The sequence below is a fragment of the Macaca fascicularis genome, chromosome 14 (assembly GCF_037993035.2).
Source record: "Macaca fascicularis isolate 582-1 chromosome 14, T2T-MFA8v1.1".
Lineage (NCBI taxonomy): Eukaryota > Metazoa > Chordata > Mammalia > Primates > Cercopithecidae > Macaca > Macaca fascicularis.
The window spans coordinates 13,266,250-13,280,286 of record NC_088388.1 but is presented as its reverse complement, the minus strand read 5'-3'; the positions used below and the strand labels follow the sequence as shown (position 1 = coordinate 13,280,286).

Sequence of the window (14,037 nt, the reverse complement as noted above, 5' to 3'; positions counted from 1 at the left end):
ATTGCTTGAACCCAGGAGGCAGAGGTTGCAGTAAGCCGAGATCGTGCCACTGCAGTCCAGCCTGGGCAACAGAGTGAAACTCCGTCCCCCTCCCCTACCCACCTCCCCCCTCCCAAAAAAAGGCTGAATTTCTTTGACCTGAGTGACTGGCAGTCCTCTGGGGCTGGGGCTCTTTGAGCCTTTACTGCCATCTCTCTCTGTCAATTGAGCAAATTGTTTTATTTGAGTCCCCAAGCCCTGCTTTGGTATAACCGGGGAGTGTGAAAACAAACCAAAATCCTGTAACATAACACCAAATAATACTCTCTTTCTCTTTCTCTCCCAAGAAAGTGAGAGCACATGAGCCATGTTCTCCTGAATGCTGAGAAATGAGTTTATTACTGATCGATGTTCCATTTCATTAACATTTGCCAAACTTGTTCCACGTGCTAGGAACTGGGACAGGTATTCGGGAGATAAGTGCACATGTAAAATACCAAAGCACCGAACTGTTGACTTTCCTTTGGGCGCCGGGGAGAGAAGTCACCCTAGCCTTCCTGGCCTCGGAGAGCCAAGTGGGTAGAAGCTGGTCTAGTCACTGCAGTCAATCACCTCTGCAGGCTAGGACAGCACTGTATGACTGAGCCCTCAACAGCTGCAGTTTCTTGACAAAGTAAACTCAGCCCAACCGGGCGTCACAGCCTCTCCAAGTCCCCTCAAAGGTTGAACACAGGTATCCCCTCCCAATTGAATTGTGTTACTTGCATGAGCCAGCACATGCGTCTTTTTTTTTTTTTTTTTTTTTTTTTTGAGATGGAGTCTTCCTCTGTCACCCAGGCTAGAATGCAGTGCTGCAATCTCGGCACAGTGCAACCTCCTCCTCCCAGGTTCAAGCGATTCTCCTACCTCAGCCTCCCGAGTAGCTGGGACTACAGGCATGCACCACTACACCCAGCTAATTTTTCTATTTTTAGTAGAGATTGGATTTCACCATCTTGGCGAGGCTGATCTCGAACTCCCGAACTCAACTAGTCCGCCCACCTCAGCCTCCCAAAGTGCTGAGATTACAGGTGTGAGCCACCACGCCCAGCCAGCATCTTTCTAATTTTAATGGAATTACAGGCATTCCTTTCTTTCTAGTTGTTTTGTTGATTGCTCACCATTAACAACACCAAGGGCATTTCTAAAAAGAAAGTAGTTACGACAGTTCCAGCACCCTCTCACTCAGAGCTTCCTCCCCTAAATTCACTGGCCCTCCTCTCCCAGTTGGCCTGTGCATCCTCAGGCGCTGCACAGTGCTGGAGCGAGCCCCATATGCGACAGCAAGTAGGGAAGGGGTGGGGGCAGTGCGAGGTGAGACTATTAAGTCTCATCTTTTCCCTGCTGTGGGGGCTGTGGGATGACACATGCCACCCAGGACCCCCTGCCCTGGAGAAGGAAGGTCTCCTGGTTGTTGCTTATCCTTGGAGTCTGGGGTCTTTTGGGAAATTAGTCCCGGGATCTTGGGTTCTGAGTTGTGTCACCGTTGCGGGGAAGGGTGGGTTATCGTTTCTAAGCTCAGTGTTGGTTGACCCTTGCAGAGGAGAAAGGAGTTTGGAAAGCCTCCGGGGTTGTCAAAACCTCCTGCCTCTTGCCCTTGGCATGATCACCAACGCAGAAATCAGGATGCTGGTTTCCAACCCTGGGGAGTGGCATGGTTAAGAATGTGGTCTCTGCAAGCAGACAGCCTGGGTTCAATTCCCAGCTTGGCCATTTTCTAGCTGTGTAATCTTAGGCTTACAAAACACACACACAAAAAAAACGCTCTGTGCCTCAGTTTCCCCATCTCGTGATCTTACTTTGATAATTAAGTCATACTGAATGAATGTCAGCCATTACTGCTGAGCTGTGCCAGATTTGTGATGGGTGCTCGACGTGCCTTGGGGCCTCCCCTTTTCCTATCAGAGCAGAAAGCATCACAACGTCCTTCCCTTATCCCTCTGCACTCTGGACCCCAGATGCCCTAGATAGGTAGCTGTTCCCATCATTGTGGGTTGGGAGTAGAAAACTAGGAGTCCATCTGGCTGCTTCTCAAATGTCCCCATACAAACCAGGAACACCAGTTCAGCTGCCCGGCCACTGGGCCAGGGGCAGGTGAGTGTTTCTGGACAGCTCCCTGAACCAGTCCTGTTCCACTTGAATACCTGGAGCCTGAACCAGGGCCTAAGGAGGCAGGCCAACCAGGGTTCATGTAGCATGTGTCATCACTGCTTAGGACACAAAGGCCAGTCTTCTTATACAAGACGAGTGGTAGTCTGCAGGTCAGCAGGATGCATGCCTCTCCCAAGGTTCGGGGACACTAGTGGCAAGGGCCTGGTGCCAGTCTTGCAGAGGGGCAGACCCTGCCCTGTTCTGGCAGTGCTCCAGAGCAGCAGCTGGGCTATCTGGGAGATCACTGCACTGCACTGGGAGCCTGACCTCCCCGTGGGCCTTGGGGATACTCTTCCCTTGGGCCTCAGATTTTGCAATAATTCTGCCAAAATACTTGCTGACAAAAAGCCTTCTGAGAGAAGCATTATTAACTCCAGTTTATGGATGAGAATCTAAGGCTCAGACTGGCAAAGTGACTGGCCGAAGGTCACTCTACTAATAAGGAACAGAGCTGGACTCCAGCCCAAGCCTTTGGATGCAAGGCCTGTGTACCTTCCCCCCATACAGCACGGTCTGATGCCAATATGTGAGCCACATTTATAATTTTAAATTTTTGGCCTGGCATGGTGGCTCATGCCTGTACTCCCAACACTTTGGGAGGCCAAGACAGGTGGATCACCTGAGGTCAGGAGTTCAAGGCCAGCCTGGCCAACATGGTGAAACCCCATCTCTACTAAAAATATTTTAAAAGTAGCCAGGCGTGGTGGTGCATGCCTGTAGTCCCAGCTACTCAGGGGGCTGAGGCAGAAGAATCGCTTGAACCTGGGAAGCGGAGGTTGCAGTGAGCCCAAGATTGTACCACTGCCCTCCAGTCTTGGGTGATAGAGCGAGACTCTGTCTCAAAATAAATAAATAAATAAATAAATAAATAAAATAAAAATAATTAATAAATAAATTTTTAGCAGCTGCATTTTTTCAAAAAAGTAAAAAGAAACAGATGAAATTACTTTAATAATATATGTAATTTAACCGAATATATCCAAAATATCATTTCTACATGACATCAATTAAAAAATTATTAACGAGATACTTCACATTCTTTCTTCTTACTAAGCCTTTGAGACACAACCTGTACTTCACGCTTAAAGCGCGTCTCAATTTGGATACTCAAGTTTCATCAAAAATATTCAATCCGTATTTAGATTTCATACTAGCTACAATTGAAAAAGGAGAATCACGTATCTAACTTACTCCAGCTGTTTGAAAAAGTTTTCCAATGATTGGATTGATTATGCCTTTAAACTTCAATGGAAAACATTTTGTAAATTAAGTAGGAATGAATTGAATTAAACAAAATGAAAATTTGAGTTTCTTTTTTTTTTTTTTTTTTTTGTGACGGAGTCTCACTCTGTTGCCCAGGCTGGAGTGCAGTGGCCAGATCTCGGCTCACTGCAAGCTCTGCCTCCCGGGTTTACATCATTCTCCTGCCTCAGCCTCCCGAGTAGCTGGGACTACAGGCGCCCGCTACATCGCCCGGCTAGTTTTTTTGAATTTTTTAGTAGAGACAGGGTTTCACCGTGTTAGCCAGGATGGTCTCGATCTCCTGACCTTGTGATCCGCCCGCCTGGGCCTCCCAAAGTGCTGGGATTACAGGCTTGAGCCACCGCGCCCGGCCGAAAATTTGAGTTTCTTATTGGCACAAGCCCTATTTCAAGTACTCAGCAGCCTCACGTGGCTGGTGGCTGTTGTATTGGATAGCCCAGCAACATACGATTCTCTCTCCCAGCTGGACTGAGTGATCTCTAAGCCTTTCCACCGTAGGCTCCTCTCCTGCGTTTATACAGATGAGTACTTCGTGTACTATGGACCCACTTCTGTGATGATGAATGGACTATGTAGGACAGATTTCCCATTTATATTGACAGCATACTGAAAATAGCACGCTGTAGTGGTTAAAAGGGTGATTTCTAGAGCCAGACTGTCCAGGTTCAAATCTTGCTTTGATTGCTGACTGGCTGGGTAACCTTGGGTGATTTACTTAAGCTCTCTATGTCTCAGTTTTCTCAGTGATGACACTGGGGTGATGATATTAGTAGTATGCACCTCATTAGGGTAGTTGTAAGGATTTGCTAGTTCATGTAATGCACACAGATAACAGCTATCACCTATGGGGCATACAGTAAGTGCTCAATAGATGTTGTCTTTCATTACATATCTTATCTCATTATAATCAAAGAATGTAAGGACTGGACGAGATCAAAATCTCATCAATCTGTCATTATGCAAGTGAGAAAATGGGGCCAGAAAGTGAAAGAACTCGTCCAAGGTCACGTAGCAAGTTAATGATAGAAGTTAACCCTCATCTCCTGATGTCCAGCCCAGTGACCCCCTGCACTGTGCTCCCAACAATGCTGACATTTTCTGAGAAAAAACACTGTGACCTGCCGGCCACATGAGCTCTTCATTTCTTCCCTGTGAATGAGTATGGCTTTGGCTGACATGGCCACACTGTCTGCCCAGGTGCTCTCTGCAGGCTCAGTGGAACAGGGTGACTGGGTAGTCAGTGTTAAAGCTCGTTGTATTCGTACTTCAAGCTAGCCCACATGTCCCCCCAGGAAAAAAGTTCTGTGTATTTATTTGGAGACCTTTAATTTTTATTTGATATAGAACATTTGAAAAAAGTAGAACACAAGGCAGAAAGAAAACAGGAAAACAGGCCAGGCGCAGTGGCTCACGCCTGTCATCCCAGCACTTTGGGAGGCCAAGGCGGGCAGACCACCTGAGGTCAGGAGTTCAAGACCAGCCTGGCCAACATGGTGAAACCCAGTCTCTACTAATATATATAAATTAGGCAGGCATGGTGGCACATGTCTGTAGTCCCAGCTACTTGGGAGGCTGAGGCAGGAGAATTGCTTGAACTCAGGAGGCAGAGGTTGCAGTGAGCTGAGATCGTACCACTGCACTCCAGCCTGGGTGACAGAGCAAGACAGAAAGAAAGGAAAGAAAGAGAAGGAAGGAGGGAAGGGAGGGAGGGAGGGAGGGAGGCAGGGAGGGAGGGAGGGAAGGAAGGAAGGAAGGAAGGAAGGAAGGAAGGAAGGAAGGAAGGAAGGAAGGAAGGAAGGAAGGAAGGAAGGAAGGAAAGAAGGAAGGAAAACTTATTAATACCATGTGGGCATGTATTTTCTTTCCCTGTAGTAGAGATTAAATTTTATTTATTGATATTCTTTTAGCATTTTTCCAGGGCAAGGCACTGTGCAAGATGCCGGGTATATGGGGGTGATGCTTAGAATCTAGTGAGCCAATGGTTGTCAAACAGTTCATGACCAGGATAGCTATGTAATTAAATGTCACTGGGCCCACAAGAAAAAAAAAATCTCAGAATACAGTGAGAGGACAGAATGGGGGATAGAACTCGGGCTCTCTCTGGGTCCTGGAAAACCTTCAGAAGCTTGAAACCTGGCTGGGGGTGAGGACGGGGACTGGAGGGGAGAGCACAGCCATATTTATAACACAACCCTGTATTCTGCTTCTGCTACTTAACATTGTGGCATAAACTTACCCCCGTATCATTAACTACTCTCTGTAAATTTTTTTTTTTTTTTTTTTTTTTGGCAAGTATTTTTAATGTGCTATGTTTTTCTAACCAACTCCCCAATCACTTTTAGACAATCTGGTTGTCTCCAGTTTGGATTTTTTTTTTGGTGGGTTTTTTTTTGTTTGTTTGTTTATTTTTATTATACTATCAGAAACAGCACAGGGTCGGGCACTCATGCCTGTAATTCCAGCACTTTGGGAGGCTGAGGTGGGCGGATCCCTTGAAGCCAGGCGTTCGAGATCAACCTGGCCAACATAGTGAAACCCCATCTCTACTAAAAATACAAAGAAAAAAAATTAGCCAGGCATGGTGGTGGGCGCCTGTAACCCCAGCTACTCAGTAGCTGAGGCATGAGAATCGCTTGAACCAGGAAGGTGGAGGTGGCAGTGAACCGAGATCGTGCCACTGCACTCCAGCCTAGGCGACAGAGCGAGAACAAGACTCTATCGCAAAAAAGAAAAACTAAAAACTAAAAACCAGCACATCACAGCATTCTGGGGCTCCAATGGATGGAAAAGGGAATCTAGAACCATCTAGTTCCAAAGCATGGACTTTAGTCTCCAGGCAGTGTGGTACTTGAGATAGTTTTCTTTAGGATAGGTCTCCAGATGTGGAATTACTGGATCGAAAGGGCCTGGTTTGCTGCTGTTGTTGAGGCTGTTGGCATCTGTGTTTGCAAACACTTTCTGCTTTTTTTTTTTAAACTGTACTTCTAGCAGGTGACACATGCACCTGGCTACACTGCTTGTAGATTCCACCTCCGTGTTTCCATCGGCCCTTCCCACCCTGCCTCTGGTTCTGTACGGCATCTCTTCATCCATCATCCACTCAACTAGCATTCAGGATGCAACCGCGTTTTCCTCAGCACCTTTGACAAAGCCGGAGGACAGAGAATAACCTCAGCTGTAGCTGGTGTTGACCTGACACTGGTCACTGGGCATGGCCAGGGCGGCAGTCTGGGGAGTGAAAGTTTTCCCACCAGGCTTGCTCTGACACTGGGATGGCCAGCGGGAGGCTCAGCTTTCCCTCGATGTCTATGCCTCCTTTCTCCACAAGTCCCTCACCTCTCAGATGCCCGTGGGACATCTCAGGGGCCTGGGTGACACAACAGGAGTATCAGTGTCCCGTTTTCTCAGATTCCAGACAAGGCAGGTCTTTTGTGCTTTCATTCTTCCTGTGCTTACAGTCTCCTTCGCAGCCCGTTCCACCGGAGTCTTCTTCAGACTACCCCATCGGAGGTCCTGTCCCACTCGGGGGCATCTGCTTGGGGCTGGCCTGAAAAAGCCGCCTCCTTCCTGGGCTGGAGTCGGGGCTCCCAACCTTTTTTCTTCTCCTATTCTGAAACCAACCGCTCCCCTCCATCCCTTCCCTGTCTTGTTCCATCACTTTCCAGAATATGGGGCACAATTAGAGAAGACTTTCAGGGGCACACAGTATAACTTCAGGTGGTGAATGAAGTTAGCATTAAATAACACTGAATCACGTGGCAATAAAAGTTTAAATTATTATTATTTTTCCAATGTTCTGTCATTCCTTCTGATTCTATCAGATAGTCTGATGAGGATGTGGTGTTTTGCTTTTTTTTCTTTTTTGAGATGGAGTCTCGCTCTGTCACCCCAGCTGGAGTGCAGTAGTGGCTCGATCTCAGCTCATGGCAACCTCCGCCTCCCAGGTTCAAGCGATTCTCCTGCCTCAGCCTCCCGAGTAGCTGGGACTACAGTGCCCGCCACCATGCCTGGCTAACTTTTGCATTTTTAGTAGAGACAGGGTTTCACCATATTGGCCAGGCTGGTCTCAAACTCCTGACCTTGTGATCCACCCACCTCAGCCTCCTAAAGTGCTGGGATTACAGGTGTGAGCCACTGCACCCTGCTGACGATGTGTCTTTTAACATCTCTAACATGGCTTTGTTTTTAGTATGCTTAGTTTTACAATTACCTTCTATTTTAGGCAAGTCATATAAATAGTCCCTTTAGGTTTAATATCTTCTAATTTTTTTCAAATCAACATACACACCTAATTTTACATACATAGAATCATATCATACATGATTTTAAAACTACAGCCTTTTACCTTCATTGCTTGCTTTTCCTCCTGCAATCTTCCATGGCTGTGACTGTGTCCCAGGACCAGCTGCGTAATTTGCAGGGCCCGGTGCAAAATGGAGATGCAGGGTCTTTGGTTCAAGAAATTATGAGGAATTTCAAGATGGCAACAGCAGAGCATTCAAGCAAGGGCCAGGTCCTTCTAAGCACAAGGCCCTGCACACAGTCCACCAGCCCGTGGAGCTAGTCCTTCTCGGCCTCTTCCCCTGAAGCCCACCCTTTTAATTTTTCCATTTTGATCATCTGCTGTGTGTTCTCCCACACTTGTCTTCATGTTCCTGTAATCATACCAGTTCACAGAGGCGGTTTTTGGCCTTGTTTTACAAAAATTGTATCATATTATATTCTATTCTTTGCGTCTTGCTTTTCCTACTCGACACAGCTTGGAAATCCTGCCAACCCATCTGGGTCTATTTCATTCTTTATAAAGGCTGCATAAGATGCCACGCTGTAAATGGACCATAATTGATTCAATAATTTCCCCTGTAAATGGGCATTCACGCTGTTTCTAACTTTTTGCCATTCAAAAATCTGCAGTGGACTGGGTGCGGTGGCTCACACCTGCAATCCCAGCAGTTTGGGAGTCCAAGGCAGGCAGATCACTTGAGGTCAGGTGTTCAAGACCCAACCTGGCCAACATGGAGAAACCCCATCTGTGCCAAAAATACAAAAAAATTAGCAGGGTGTGGTGGTGGGAACCTGTAATCCCAGCAACTTGGGAGGCTGAGGCAGGAGAATTGCTTGAATCTGGGAGGTGGAGGTTGCAGTGAGCCGAGATCACACTGCTGCACTCCAGCCTGGGTGACAGAGCGAGACACTGTCTCAAAAAAAAAAAAAAAAAAAAAAATCTGCAGTGAATATTTTTATGTTCAGGTGTCTTTAATGACATAAAAAAGCAAATTCACAGGAAAGGGTAAAGGTTTGCTCTTACTCTGTTTTGTGTTGCTATAACAAAGTGCCACAAAGTGAGTAATTTAAAACAAAAAGAAATTTGTTTCTCATAGTTCTGCAGGTTGGGAAGCCCAAGATTTAAGGGCCACATCTGATGAGGGCCTTCTCCCTGCATCATAACACAATGGAAGGCATCACATGGCCGGAGAGTGCACAAGAGACAGAGCGAGGGCTGAATTCACTTCTACAACAAAGCCACTTCTGCAATAACCAACACACCCCCATGATAACAGCATTAAGCCGTTCATGAAGGCAGAATCCTCATGACTAATCAGCTCTTTTCTTTTTTCTTTTTTTTTTTTTTTTGAGACAGAGTCTAGCTCTGTTGGCCAGGCTGGACTGCAGTGGCATGGTCTCAGCTCACTGTAACCTCCGCCTCTCGGACTCAAGCAATTCTCCTGCCCCAGCTTCCTGAGTAGCTGGAATTACAGGCGTGTGCCACTACACCCGACTAATTTTTGTATTTGTAGTAGAGACGGGGTTTCACCATGTTGACCAGGCTGGTCTCGAACTCCTGACCTCAGGTAATCCGCCCACCTCAGCCTTGCAAAGTGCTGGGCTTACAGGCGTGAGCCACCACGCCCAGCCCTAATCAACTGTTAAACATCCAACTTCTCAACACAGGTCATTGGGGGATAAAGTTTCCAGCACATGAACTTTGGGACACATTCAAACCATAGCAGGCTGCTTTTCAAATACATTTATTGTAGCAAAAAAGTGAACCAATTTAAAGAAAAGTGTGAGGCACAGGGCCAGGCAAAGGTGGTAACAACGGGCCGGGTGCGGTGGCTCATGCCTGTAATCCCAGCAATTTGGGAGGCTGAGGCGGGCAGATCACTTGAGCTCAGAAATTCAAGACCAGCCTGGACAACATGGAGAAACCCCATCTCTACAAAAAAAATACAAATATTAGCTGACATCGTGGTGAGCGTCTGTAGTCCCAGCTACTCGGGAGACTGAGGCACGAGAATCGCTTGAACACAGGAGGCAGAGGTTGCAGTGAGTCGAGATTGCGCCGCTGCACTCCAGCCTGGGCGACAGAGCGAGACTCTGTCTCAAAACAAAAAAGGTGATCATGATGTCTGAGAAACGCTGATCTTGCATTCGGCCCTCTGTGAAATGAGGCCTGGATGGAAAGATGGTTCCAGGTAATTTCTGTTTTTCTTCCTGTAGTGCAGAAGTCAGAGAACAGAGAAGCCAGGTTCCCTTCCTGGGATAGGGGATGGGAGAATGCTTGTTGCAAAAATAAAGCCCTCAAGGTTATCTGCTTTCAACCAACTGCCTTGGAGCTGGCAGCTGCTGCTCACTCTTTCATTCGGTCAGTCAATCAACAAACACTGCCTTGGACACTGTGGGGGACACAGGGCTGACCCAGCCGTGGGCCCTGCCCTCTAGGGTTTTCCGATCTAGGAGAACACATTTGTGTCTTTATGCATGAGAGAGTGGTTTTCCAGACCCAGAGAGAGAAATGATATAGAGTTGAGTTAAAGGCCCCCCACCCCAACACACATCACATTCACACACACAGTCTTAATCACATATGCACAGAGTCACTCACACACACTCACATGCACACACCTCACAGTCATACACACTGCAGCCATCGTTCAATCCCCCTCCCCCACCGCATGTCGTAACATTGAAAACTATGCTGGAGCACTGGGACCGTAGCTGTGGGAACCGAGATTCTGAAATCCCAACTTGTGGGCATCTGAATTCTCGCGCTGATTATTATAATACATCAGCCACGGAGTTTGTGCTCTGAATTTGGAGTCATTTCTCCTCCAGGAGGTCAGGCTGGGCAGATAGCCAGGGAGTTAGCGAGGACGGCAATTAGAGGGCTGATGACTTTCTGCCTGATGATGGAGAGGCCCACACGGTTTCCTGGAGAGGGCTGTCTGCCAGGGTGTATACACGCACACACACATGCTCAGGCTCAGGGGGCGTGTCCGTGGAATCTGCTCAGGTGAAACTCCAGGAATGTGTAGCGGTCATTCCAAGTCTTCAGCCTCTGTATCGGTCAGGCCAGGCTAGGCAAGGCTGTAGTAACAAGGACACCCCCAAATCTTCATGGTTTAACATGATCATGGTTTACTCCTTACTCACACAAAATTCAAGCCGGGTCAACATCCCCTTCCCTCTTGCAGTTCCTCGGCAACCCAGGGCCTCTAATATGCTTCAACAGGGAAGACATAAGTGCAAAAGTCTCACTACCTCTTCCCTGCTTTGGCTCAAAAGTGGGCACACGTCTTCTGTCTAGGCTTCAACCAGCCCACCCTAAGTGCAAGAGAAACCAGGAAATGCAGAGGAGTTCATATGCAACCACAAAAGTCCCTGCCCCAGAGCCTCCCTTTGTGCTTTGCAAGCCCAAACATCCCAGCCCAGAGGGGAGGCAAGTCCTTGAAGACAGTTTAAATCCAGGCTCTGCAGCTTGCTCACCGGGTGGCCTCAGGCCATGCATCAGTCAGGGTCCCAGCAGGAACCAGGTGGCACACCTAGAATAGGAATTTAAAGGGGACTCATTTACAGAAGAACTATTTACCAAGGTAATGCAGTAAGTAGAATCTAAGAGCAACTTCTGGCCAAAGGAGACACAACCAAGGAGCGGTCAGTGAGTCCGAGTAGGAGACAGTCAAGGAGAGGTCACCTTGAATAAACAATGTCCTTCACATGAGGGACACAGCCTACCCGAGGGACCTCACAGGTGGGGCCAGAGGAATAAGTGTCACATCTTCACTCTCCTCACTTCTTCCTATCTCTGCTAAGGCTCCCCATTGGCTGAATCTGGCAGAAGCCATAAGGCCCAGGAAGACAGGGGTTAATTCAAACAGGTCGGCCTCCCAGGGCAGAATGGATAGTAGCTCTGGTGGAATAAATGGACCCTATCTGGCAGGGACAACTGATTTTTGCTTTTGGAGCCTCCTTTTCCTAATCTGTAAAATAAGAATGCTAATACCTGCCTCATTGTGTTGTTGAAAGTAAATGGAATAGGCTGGATGCAGTGGCTCAGACCTGTAATCCCAGCACTTTGGGAGGCTGAGGCAGGCAGATCACCTGAGGTCAGGAGTTCGAGACCAGCCTGACGAACATGGCTAAACCCTGTCTCTAGTAAAAATACAAAATTAGCCAGGCATGGTGGCACATGGCTGTAATCCCAGCTACTCGGGAGGCTGAGGCAGGAGAATCGCCGGGAGGCAGAGGTTGTGGTGAGCCAAGATCGAGCCATTGCACTCCAGCCTGGGTGACAAGAGCAAAACTCCATCTCAAAAAAAAAAAAAAAAAAAAAAAAGAAAGAAAATAAATAGAATAATATATGCAAATACCTGTCCTTAGCGAACGTTAGTTTCTTAGTGTCTGAAAACACTTTGCAATCCAGTGGTTCCCAGTTGAGGATGTGCCAATTATTCTAAAGTCTGTTATGAAATTCTCAAATTCTACAAATTTTTTTTTTCTAAATCACTCCCATTTTCGAGTTTTTCTATATATCAAGCATTTTGTGGGCTGTCTAATTTCAGTCTCATGATATTTTCCTAAGTATCATTGTTGAAAAATTGGGACTGGCACAGAAAGATTAAGTCACTCATTCATGGTCACGAAGCCAGTTTGTGTGTCTGGCCCCAACGCCCACTGCCATTCCTACCTGTTCTACTCCGATTTCTGAAGATGTGTGTGCAATGAATAGATAAAGCGGAGGATCTTGAAACGCCAATGTTTGAGAATTTTCCCTACCCTGAAGGGAGGCAAATGCAAATGCACCCAAAGTTGAGGACCATGTCTTTTCCAAAGGCCTCATGTAGCCACCACAGGCTCCAGGAAGTGCCCCCTGCTCATCAGGGTGCCTCTGTGGCCTCCAGGCCTGAGCTCACTCACCCACCACGCTCCTGCTGGTTCATTTCAGGTCATCTGTCTCCAGCCCCATCTGACCAGCTCAACGCCAGCAGTGCAGAGAGCGAGGTCTGGCAGCCAGGTGAGCAAACATTGTCTCTGGGGGTCCATGGTCAGCTTTCTGTAGGTGGTCCCCCATGGTAATAAAGAAGGGAAGGACATTTAGGATGCCAGGAGGCTCCCTGACTTCAGACAACACTTCTTCCTGACCCATCACCCGAAGTTCCGCTATCAATTCACTTTGAGATCGTAGAACTACCATTTTTTGAGAGGCCACTGATAAGTCACATACAGGTGGGCAGGTATGCCTGGAGCATTTTAAGGGGATTTGTGGAGAACAAGCTAGAGTTCTTGGTGGGGGTGGCAGGGTTCCACCAGATGGTTCCTTGATTTACTCCACAGATATTTATTAAGGACCTACTCTATGCAAAGCTGCATGCTGGCACTGGGGGTACAATCCTGGGCTAAAAGGGGCAGGTGGTTCCCAAAGAAGGGGTTCTGGGGAAGTGAGGACCACCATCAGCTGAAGCAGCCCATCATCAACCCCATGGCCAGCCCTTTGGCAATCCTCCAGGGTTCCCTGGTTACTGTGGCAGCCTCTAGGACAGTACCCTCAGAGGAGCAGAGGGGCCTCCAGGGGAAGCATGTACCCATTGGGCCAGGGCCCCTGAACTCACAACTCTGCCTTTCTTTCACAAACGGGTGCCCCTGGAGACAGGAGCAAGTGAGGAGGGTTTGTGGGGGCTGGATCCCTGGTTGTCTGTCACCCATCTTAACCTCTAGAGTCACTCCTGAGCCCCACCTTCGCCTGACTCTAAGGAGAATCACAGGGTCAGGCCTCAAGGGGGGATCAGGGATGAGCCGGCCCGGCTCCATTTTGCAGATTGGAAAGCTGAGACCCAGAGCCAAGCAGGGCGTTGTCAAAGGTCACGCAGAGTCAGTGGCAGAGCCTGGGCAACCGCCTGCCCCGGCCCACCGGTCTCAGCTCACTGGTCTGACACTTCCAGGGGAGCGGCTTCCGGTCCGTCTGACGAACGGGAGCAGCAGCTGCAGCGGGACGGTGGAGGTCCGGCTCAGGGCGTCCTGGGAGCCCGTGTGCTGGGCGCTCTGGGACAGCCGCGCCGCAGAGGCCGTGTGCCGAGCACTGGACTGCGGTGGGGCGGAGGCAGCCACCCTGCTCCCCCGGCCGACCCCCGAGCTGCCGCCCCCGCCGGCGGCCGGGAACACAAGCGCTGCCGCTAACGCCACTCTGGCCGGAGCACCCGCCCTCCTGTGCAGCGGCACCGAGTGGCAGCTCTGCGAGGTGGTGGAGCACGCGTGCCGCAGCGACGGGAGGCGGGCCCGCGTCATCTGTGCAGGTACGAGTGCACCCCCTACACAGGCCCCCACCTG

The 14,037-nt window shown here is 48.7% G+C and overlaps 1 protein-coding gene across 8 annotated transcripts in view; it reads left to right on the top strand.

Moving 5' to 3' along the window:
• CD6 (CD6 molecule) overlaps positions 1-14,037 on the top strand; it is a 49,829-nt gene that overhangs the window by 23,381 nt on the left and 12,411 nt on the right. For all 8 annotated transcript variants that reach the window (XM_045371936.2, XM_045371935.2, XM_074013528.1 and 5 more), the window contains 2 exons: positions 12,659-12,727; positions 13,653-14,003. In XM_045371936.2, coding sequence (XP_045227871.2) covers positions 12,659-12,727; positions 13,653-14,003 — 420 coding nt within the window. The remainder of the gene's footprint in view (positions 1-12,658; positions 12,728-13,652; positions 14,004-14,037) is intronic.